General features: G+C 43.5%; 1 protein-coding gene across 1 annotated transcript; it reads right to left on the bottom strand.

Moving 5' to 3' along the window:
* Window positions 1–2186: 2186 nt before the first annotated feature.
* Window positions 2187–8791, bottom strand: tbx22 (T-box transcription factor 22). Its single transcript, XM_034597259.1, has 8 exons — window positions 8489–8791; window positions 7831–8067; window positions 6440–6541; window positions 6192–6366; window positions 4450–4614; window positions 3581–3645; window positions 3266–3351; window positions 2187–3181 (listed from the first exon to the last, which is right to left on the bottom strand). Exons 1-8 carry the CDS (start codon window positions 8737–8739, stop codon window positions 2634–2636), a joined length of 1629 nt encoding a protein of 542 aa, XP_034453150.1. The 5' UTR covers window positions 8740–8791; the 3' UTR covers window positions 2187–2633.
* Window positions 8792–10011: the final 1220 nt, after the last annotated feature.

The following is a 10011-nucleotide window of genomic DNA, read 5'->3' as shown; positions in this document are numbered from 1 at the left end:
TAAGAGATAACTGACGTGTGTGTGTGTGTGTGTGTGTGTGTGTGTGTGTGGCGTGTGCAGTGTATGTTAATCTAATAAAGGTTAGAGTATATTTACACGTTCCGACTCTCCGCTGAGCTTCTCTCCTGTTTCAGGATGCCATTTCACATGATTGGAAACAAATGACTTCAGGATCAAATTTCTCTCCCTTTACTACCCGTCAATCACTCAGGAACGGCCCAGAAACTTTCCCTCCTCGTGTTATTACACAGTTGAATCAGCACAGTTTCCATGTTATTTCAGCCACCATCTTCAAGAGGATTATGTTGTACCCGTACCAAGCAACTCAACAAAACGAAGACACTAACACGCTAATGATCGACAGGCTGATTACATGTTAACCCAGTGGTCGTTAAAACTTCGGGGGTCTAGCAAGCTCTAAAGCAAGAGTGAAGACACAGTCTGCTCGGACGAGAAAGACGAAAGGAAAAGTTGGAAATATACTAAAAATACCTTCCTTCTCGAGATTTAAATAAGAAGAGTGATAACCACGCTTACAATGACAGCATCTCTAAAGCTCACTAAAAAAACACGATGTCTCGCTTGTTTATCAAAAACAAGAACCACATTGTAACAATGACGGATGTTGTAGGTGCTCGGCATATTTCCAGCCGTCAGACAGAGCTAGGTTAGCTGTTGCACTTGTTTCCGTACAGATAGGAGAATGTTATAATTTTTTTAATCAAATTTTCTGCAAGAATGTCAATTTGTGTTTTTCCACAAAATGCCAAAAATGTTTCTTCCATTAAAAATAGGGTTTTAGATTGAAATTGCTGCCAATCAGCGACTATTTGTATTTCCTCGAAATGTAAGACAGCAAACAAACACCCCATGAAAAGAAAATCTATTTTGTTCTTTACTACTGCAATAAATTATTGTATTTATACATATTCTACAAGTGTGTGTGTGTGTGTCTGCATTACTACACTGAGAGTGGCAGGTGCAAAGTTCAGCTCTCCGGGTATTAAAGCAATTTGTCTAACTGAAAGATCAGGAATTAGCCGGGAGTTTCAAATGATTGTCCAACATCGGCAAACATGGAAATGACAGACAGTATCAAATAACCAGCACAGATTATATCTGTCCGCAGACAAAGGCCGGGCTGTTGGATGGCGCACCTGACCGCTTGCTGAAACCCGGGCCATCCCCTGCCTGAGTTCCTCAATTAACTCCTTCCTGCTATTTCCACGTCCAGCGCGTATTAGTTCACTGCGATGCTCGGCCATGACAAGTAAATTGCTGTTTGGTTATGACCGTTTGTCGGGAAACAGGCCATTTCCCCCCGCTTTGCCTAAACCGCTGTTCCTAGCTCTGCTGAGGGAGAGAGTAAAGAGAGATGGAGGGAGGGATGGTGCTGGGGTTTGAGTCTGAGCTGAAGGCAGGAATTATCACATCAGCGGCTGAACGGGCGTGCCCCCTTTGCTAGGGACAAAAAAACACAGCATTATGTTGGCCCACAGTAGTGAGGGGTTTTCATCCGGCACCGACTCCCTGTTCCTCATGCCACACTAGAATTTTCTGACAGCCGTCCACATGACTCCGAAAGTCAGCTCTTCACTCAGCAGTATTGATTTACTGTTGATCCTGGAACGAAGCTACAACAATGATGACACGACTGCTTTTAGTCCATCTCAGACTGCAAGGAGCCTTGTCCCAGTCCTGTTACAGACTGTGGCTAATAAAAGCCTCTACAGAATAACCGTTTCACCTCCATGCGTCCCTGATTAGTCCTATTATTGGTAATAAAGTACAGGAATGGAAACTGGCTGCCTGAATCCTGGCAGCTGTTGTTCTTCCCCTAAAAATCACAAAAAGACCTGATGAGCTCATGTTATTAGTCAGGGGTGGCCAAGTCTGACACTGGGATTCATCCGAGCTCGGGGCTCGAAAGAACTCAAAACACGCTTTTGTTCAGTTCCAGTGAATACCACTTGATTATTGCAACATAATGTCTTTTCCATCATTGGGGAGATATTCATCTCATCTTATTACAAAGCACCATCTGTCACTCAATAGCACTTGTGTGTGTATTTGTTTACTTTGCCATATACTATATATTCAGATCAGTAAAACAAGTTTCCTGTTTCACTTTGTGTACACATATGGTATGTGTATGAGAAAAGAACGTTTTGAATGCCGGTGTATGATCTGAACAAAAAATATGAAAAATATTTATTTTAATGGGCACTTATGGTCAGTTTAACAGTCATTCTCATTATATTACATACCTCAGGTAAGGTCCTATTACTGATGCTCTTTACGGCATATGAAGAAGTTAAGGCAGCAGAGGTTCTTCTGCGCCGTTAAGACACTGTGTTTTCTGTCGCAAATAAAAATCGACATCCTGCCTACATTTAGTCCACTGTTGGTGCTTTGGAGAAGAGCCGCTCACAATCTGCTTCAGGACCAGTTTTTGTGCTGTTGAATCCAACACTCTGTACAAATTAGTTTATAAATGCAAAAACTCCCCCAGAGTTCTCTGTTTGTTGGTCCTTAGAGTCTTGCACAAAGAGACGGAGCCCTCTCCAGTTTGTTGCAATAAGCTTTGGCTTCTCATTCTCAATGGGCCAGAGTCTGCAAGTGCGGTCCAGCTGTCAGAGGCAGTGGTTGGTGGTCGGGTGCCATGGAGACTGGCGCAGCAGACAGTCTGTGGTGTCCTCGGCGAGCTTGGCGTGCCGGGATATAGCTGCGAGTTGGGGGCTCAGGGGGAAGCTGTAGCGGTAAAGGCAGTAGGGGCCTGCAGTGTCAGAGAGATGCGGCAGGAGGGAAGGCCCCTGAGGGTTGAGGGGGCTGTGGAGGGGGATGAGACAGGGGGAGCTCCCAGCAGATCCGTGAAGACAGTGGTCCCTGTAGTGGGGAAGTTTCTTTCCCTGCAGGGCCGAAAAGAGCGGGAGGTCTGCGAGCGGAGACGACGGGGGCAAGCCCCTCAGTCTGTCTGCTCCCAGGGAGGCGAAGGCTCTGCTGTGCAGTGGGGAGGTGCCGCCGGGCAAGGTGATGGAGGTCTTGCCATAGAGGGGGAGAGCAAGGGCGTGGAGAGCGGAGTCCTGGCAGGAGAGCGAAGAGACGGCGAACGGGTGAAGGGTCGGAGATGAGGGGTGAGGGAAGAGGCTCTTCACACCACTGGTCAGCGACCCTGAGCTTCCTGTAGAAGCATAAATCAGAAACATGAATCACAGATACACACACAAAAAAAACCTGAGAATGTATAAGAGCTGCAGCACAGCACCTTGGAGCTGTATGGTAAAGGGTTTGAAGTCCAAGCTGAGAGGGCTTCTCCAGGGATATGACTCCAATAAGCCATCCAACACCCCTCTGTAAACACACACACATACAGCATATACTGTAAAAACACTTGAAAATGTTATTCCAGGTTTTTAAATATTGGTTCGGAGAGGTGTGAAATCCTGCACGACGCACTTCAACTTCATTTGAAGGGTTTATGTGGCATCAGGTTTCAGTGGCTGAACCCTAAATCCCTCTCGGGTCCTTTAGTGGAATTCTTTCTGTGCTAAAGTAAGTGTTAGGCTGAGGTTTTCTGTACCTGTTCCTCCCTGGATCTCTGAAGCCCTTGGCGAACGGGTTCCTGTCGATCTTCAGTTTTGTGATCTGGCCCGTGAGAGAAGAACAGACATGGAGTTAGAAGAGTGGAGGTGTCAAACAGTGACACGTTAAGCTAACAATGAGCTCAGCTTTACTGCAGCGTAGAGGGTAGCAGAGCTCTCCCTCTGGGACTGCATCTCCCAGCAGCACCCAGCAGGGCCATCAGCCATGTCAAACAGGGTTCTTGGAGAAGGGCGTTCGAGGGTTGTACAGTTTTATATGGTGCTTTTACAGGGTTTGGAATTCAGCAGTCGGCCCAGTCGCAGCTTGTTACTGAGTTTCTGTAATAATAAGTTCGCTGATCGTAAACTGGGCCCTGATGAAAAGAGCTGGCAGTCCCCGCGGATGGCTCCGTTACAGGAGGAATGGCGGCCAACACTGGGGTCAGCTCCCCTGCACGGGAACACACACGCCCTCACTGAACAACTGACCCCGCTGAAAATCAGGACCCTGCAATTTATGATCTGGTTGAGACCACAAGGGAGTGGGCCTCCTCATCTTCACGATGTGGAGATTAAAACATTTTTATGAGAGGTCAAAGGTCCCTGAGCTGTTGACTGGATCATCATGGTGACTACTAAGTCGATGACTGAGACCTAACATCTGCTTTTTGAATATATTTTTTGCGACATAAAGAATTAAGAATGTAAATGAGCAAAATCAAACACTCAGTCAACTATTTTTATTTGCGTCTACAAAAGTTCAGTTGTTTACAGTAAACTTCTGAACAAATATGTCCTCAGTGCACCCAGTTTCTCAACCCCAGCATTTTACTATTTTGCAGGATGATCCTGTTCCAGTGAGTGTTACCTGTTGGTTCTGATAGGCCGTGACCGTGGTGAACTCGGTCTCCGGGAATGAGAAGCTGTGCACTCCTTCAGCAGGCAGCGACTGGATCTGAGACAAGTCCATCCGAGGGTCGTGCCGGATGATGTGCACCCGGGGCTTGTACTTATGCATCGACTGAAGAATAATCTGCATCGGGAGAGGAAAATGATATTTAAAATTCTGTCTGTTGGGCCTCTATTATGTCAACATCTGAAAGAAGAGATGCAGGGACAAATCTAAAAGGTCTCCAGCCAACAATTGTTTATATCATCAGTGAGTCTGAAGATTGTATTTTTCAATCAGTCATTTGATCTATAAAATGTGATATCCTACAGCAAAACTATGTGATGTCGTCAAATGGCTAAGCACAGACTTTACTTTAATACAGCACTTTACTGCATTAAACAAATAAAGCAAAATCCTGATAGTTGAGAGGCTGAAAAACTGAGAATATTTGGCATTTTGCTTTAAAAGTTTGATAATAATGTCTTTATTGTTTAATGTTTGTTTGTCAATTTTGGAAAAAGGGTAAGTTTCAAATCATTTTAAAGATATAAGGACAACAAATATGGGGAAACGCCTGTTATTAAGTTTCTACTGTTATTAAATCTGAAAAGTGATAGGCCTAATGCAACATAGCATATTACAAATATAACTACACACAGTGTGATCAGTGAAAACAAAATAATATGCTGCTTAATAACATAACCTCAGCTATTGAGTACAACTACAGCAAGAACTGAAATGTGCTATTTAACAATTAAATCAACAAAAGCCATCAAATGCCATTCACATAACATATTCATGAGAAATATCAATTTAATAGAAAATAACATGATTTGAGGTTGACTTTACTATATAAACTAAACGATCAGGTTTGCCTGAGGCAACCGATGACAGCAAAAGAACATAATTAAAAATAAATAATGTGTCAATGTATTTAAATAAATAAATAAAAATAACGTAGTTCTGTAGTGCGTTATCATTATTCTAATTTGTTAAAATTAATACATTTGTACAATTAATGTATATATATATATATATATGCTAATTATAAACTGTATCAATATCTGTCAGTTTCAAAAAGGTTTCAAAACTCTTCTCTATAATTGTTTAAATCCAAAATGAGTTGACGAAGTCAGTTTCCATGATCTGAACTGACCACAACAACATGATGGGTTGTCAGGCTGTTTTAGTGAAGCAGGTTTCAGCTCCACAGAACAAACACTGTCTCTACATTCCTTCATCGTATAAAACGAATCCTCCACACACAGTACGATCTATGTTCAGTGGTGGTTTTATAAACAGGAGGATCAAGTCAAAAGCCTCCTTCAGCCCCTCAGTCACCACATCTTTCACATCTGCCCATGAGTGAACTTTTACAGGAGGTTGTTGAGCAGAGAGGGATTTCCACTTCCTTTATCCCTGAAAGACATACAGACTTTCCTTCCTAAAGAATCATCCAACACAGTTTCAGATCTGACAGCGATCTGAGCAGGACTGTGTCAGACTCTGGTGCTCTACCATACCATTAAGTGATTAGTTATCTTCTTATGTGAACCCAATGGCACTCAGATTATCAGAAATATATTTAACTTGTTGAATCTAAATTTTAAACAGTGTTTTTTTAAACCCATGTCTCACCTGTGGGCCTACTACAGCCCTTAAGTATTTTCTGCTGGACAGAAACGAGTAAGCATCATGTGCTCAGATGTGTTACCTACATGTCCTTTATCGTCCATCTCATTGTTGGTGAGTTTGACCCGGTCGAAGCTGATGACCTGACGCATCCACGTCTCTCCTGCGCACGGCGAGTCCGGGTGCACGTAGAGCCGGGGAGAGATGCAGGAGTGGTCCGTGTTTCCAGCCACCATCCACTGCGAGCTGTGGTACACATACCTGCAGGGGAATAGGCATTCATGTAAATGTACAGTTATATGTACAACGAGATAGGATAATTAAATATACACACCTGTAGCGTTTGGAGTCCACGGGCATGACGTCCATCGCGATGTAATACTGCTGGCACGGGTCCAGATTGCGCACTTTTACGCGCACCGAGGGAAACATCCTCCTAAAGGGATGAGAGGGAGAAGAGCTGGAGCTTAATTTAAATGATGACGTGTTTCAATTAATTATATTCTTTTTGTTTTGAAATCTTCTGTTAAATTAGTAGAAGTGGGCTGAACACACTTTTCACATCGCAAACCGAGTCAGAAACTGGTCAGGTTAAAACCCGAGGGCAGAAACTTTGCTGCGCGCAGTGGCCAAGTTCAAGGGAAGGTTCAGGGACCTCGAGGGGCCATCAGGGCATCTTCGCTGCCGAGATTTATAGCGTGTGTTCGCGGTAATTGAATAAACGGAAGCTAGATTTCAGCGAGTGGTTATGTCCCAATAACTCATTGCTTGAGAAAAACCACAGACGGGGACGCACATGCGGCTACCTATCAGACCACAAATGAATTCCTTTGAAACGGAAAGATAAAGTTAATGTAATCGAACTAGAATATCTCCCATGCATGTCACAAGATTTCATTATGTAATTAATAGTCCGGTATGGGGTAATATAGCTTCAATTTCTAATGGTCCCTGGAAAATAGAGTTTAATTAAGTTTGACAAAATGTAATAACCTTATTTTTAACAAAGGACAGGAATTTGTCTCAGAACCCATCATGTGCTCTGTTCTTTCTGTAGGCCACAACGCACTTTTTAAAATGCCACACTCTCAAGACAAATAGGACACGAAACACATCTCAGGTCTCCAAAAGCCTGTGTGTTAAATGTTCATGTGCTCAGTAAAGCAGAAAGTTCAGCCGCTTGCTCACTGCGCTGTCTGCGCCTTCAGAGCCGCTTCACACAAGCACCTGTGTCCACATGTAGTAAATATCATATCACATCTCATAACCACTCTGTCTACTGTTTCATATATGACACACACTAGAACACATGTAATCATAACGCATGGCAAATAAATGACTTAAAGGTCACAGTGGTCTAAGCGGCGAGGCCCTCGAGTCTGGGGCCTGCTGTTATATATTGATAAATAGTAGGTGAAGAAATCATATATAAAAAATAATAATAATAAAAATATCGTATATATATAATCTAATTAAAAAAATATAAGAAAATGTCAGTGACAGTTTAAGACATTTTAGATAATTATCATAAGCCTGTATGAATGGGCCCAGTAATTTTTGTGACAAGGTTATTTCTACTCTCGCTCCCTGGATATAGGGTAAAATAATTTGGAGCGCTGAAGAAGAACAAGAAGAAGAAAAGGAAAGAAAACCTAAAAGCTTAAGAAGTTTTCTCTAATCTGTGGACATCAGTTCAGTGTGAACCCAGTTTTCTCTTGACCAGACCTTCCAGCTTTGGTGATGATCATCTCGGTGCCGATCTCGTAGAATCTCTTCCACAGCTCGGAGCCCTGCAGCTCGACCCGGACCTCTCTGTCCGCCAGGCAGCTGCCCTCCTTCGGCTTGTTCTCCGCTCTGTCCGGGTCAGCCTCCTCGGGCCCGGACCCGGCAGTCTGTCTCTGCGGCTCACATGAGGTCTCCTCTGGCCGTCGCTTGAGCGTTGAACCTGCTTTCTTCGTCTGACTGACTGGACACCCATGCAGGCCTGAGGTGAAAGGTTCAAAGAAATGAGATGTGAGTGAGTGAGATGTAGAGAAAATGAGAAGAAGTAATTCATGCATTTTGTTTTATAAAATCACTGATGATTTGATGCAGTTTATTTAACGTTTCGATCCTAATAGGTTGTCGATATTACCCAAATACTGTTTTTTTAAAAAGGGAAAAAAGAATCGTTTCAGCAACTACATTGGAGAGCATTTACAAATCTTTCTATGATTTAATTATATCATTTTGTCTTTTAATTGGTAAATACAAAAGATTGGCTAATTTGAAAATTATTTGATTGCAAAATATAGGTCTGTGGTCGTGCGTTGTATTGTTTCATCTTGTGCGTAAAATGAATGGATGCAAACGCAGCTTTAGATGATCTCTAAAAATCCGGCACGAGTTTCCTTCTGTCTCACCGGTGCAGATGCTCCCGTCGTCGCCGGTGTCTGCAGCCGAACTTGACTCGTGTCCCTCCGACACTTTCCTCCTCTTGCAGGGCTTCCCCACCAGCGCCTCCACCGAGAACGCGTGAGCCCGGGAGCTCAGACCCTGCATCTTGGCGGAAGATCCCGTCGCTCTGCGAACCCTTTTATCCGTCTGAACTTTGATTTCGTCCCGCACTGTAAGCTCGGTGTCCCTGCAGCTCATTCAGGGCAGGACGGGACAGACCAGGCAGCAGCAGCACCTAAGGGAGCCACTCTTCTCCGTGACGCTGCGTAATTGATCCGGTGCGTTCCCATGCGTTCTCCAAGACGCGCACCTTCATCCAAAATCCTTGATTACTGGCACGCCTCTCCCCTTCACCACAATATTTCCCTCTCTTCCCCTTTATCCGTTCCTGTGTCTCCCCTTTCCTCTCTGTTTGGTAGAAGGCTTGTTCCTCTGGTTCCCCTCTGCGCGTCACAGAGAGGGAGGGAAAAGCGCAGCATGCATTCCTGCACATGGGCCTGCGCTGCAGAAAAAAGAAAAAATCCATCCTCCAAATTATCCATCCTTACCTCGACCTTAAAATCTGATTGTCTTGAAACGAATAAGAAAACAGTCTCACTACATGAGTTAAAATATACTCAGGCTAAAGTCATCAAGTTATTTTACTTTAATCATATCAGAGGTTAGAAGCACCGCAAATGACTTATCAGTATCCACAGGTGACAGCTGATTAAACACAAGTGAATCGCGTTAATTTGAAAGAAAATAAAAAAGTTAAATTATCGAATACATTATTCATTGAGATTTGATAAATATTCAATAAAAATATATGTTTTGCTCGATCCCAGTGGCTTTTACGCGTGTAGGACAACCAGCACCATGTGATGAGGTGACCTGCACAAAGGTTGTTTTTATTTTAGGTTCGTTCCTCTTTGTAATATTATGCAACTCCAACCAATTCCTTCCCAAACGTGTGGAAGAAAATGAATGAATTTATATGAATTCAACGAACTGAGTGAATTTGTGTATTTAAAGCACGTTTTCTCTTAGGCCACTCTTTTGCAGAAACAATCTGCCTGATTGTTTCCCATGATGCTTCCCTCCATTTGGACAGCGCATAGATAAATACAATGAACATTTCAGAGCACCAGAGGGGGAATCGAGGCACAAATATTTAAGTCTGTTAATTCAGACCATCTGGAGAAAGTAAAATATCTCCACCAAACTCGCTGCGTTGCTGTTGAAGCTAACATTTCCTATATTAATTTGCAGGCTTTTCCTTAAAGCACACGCTTGTCTCTCGCTCCTCCGGCATAGAAGTGGGATCTTTTCTTTTTTCTTTCTCTCTTTCTTTTTGCGGTGCCCACTGAGGGTGTGCGCCAGTCTGGATTTCATAAGTGCGGAGATCAGATGGAGTTTGGCGCACTTGGAGGGGGGAACTGGGCAGTAATGACAGCTCGGGATTATTACATTACTGCTCGACATGAAATG

Source organism: Hippoglossus hippoglossus, chromosome 10 (genome assembly GCF_009819705.1).
Source record: "Hippoglossus hippoglossus isolate fHipHip1 chromosome 10, fHipHip1.pri, whole genome shotgun sequence".
Taxonomy (NCBI): Eukaryota; Metazoa; Chordata; class Actinopteri; order Pleuronectiformes; family Pleuronectidae; genus Hippoglossus; species Hippoglossus hippoglossus.
The sequence above is the reverse complement of the archived record's forward strand: the minus strand, read 5'-3'. Positions and strand labels throughout refer to the sequence as shown.

Coding starts and splice junctions, on each gene's coding strand:
- tbx22 (XM_034597259.1), bottom strand. CDS start 8,739: ATGAGCTGCAGGGACACCGAGCTTACAGTGCGGGACGAAATCAAAGTT. Junction 4,615..6,191: donor AGATGGACGATAAAGGACAT/GTAGGTAACACA, acceptor CTCCCGATGCAG/ATTATTCTTCAGTCGATGCA. Junction 3,352..3,580: donor AGAGATCCAGGGAGGAACAG/GTACAGAAAACC, acceptor GTGTGTTTACAG/AGGGGTGTTGGATGGCTTAT.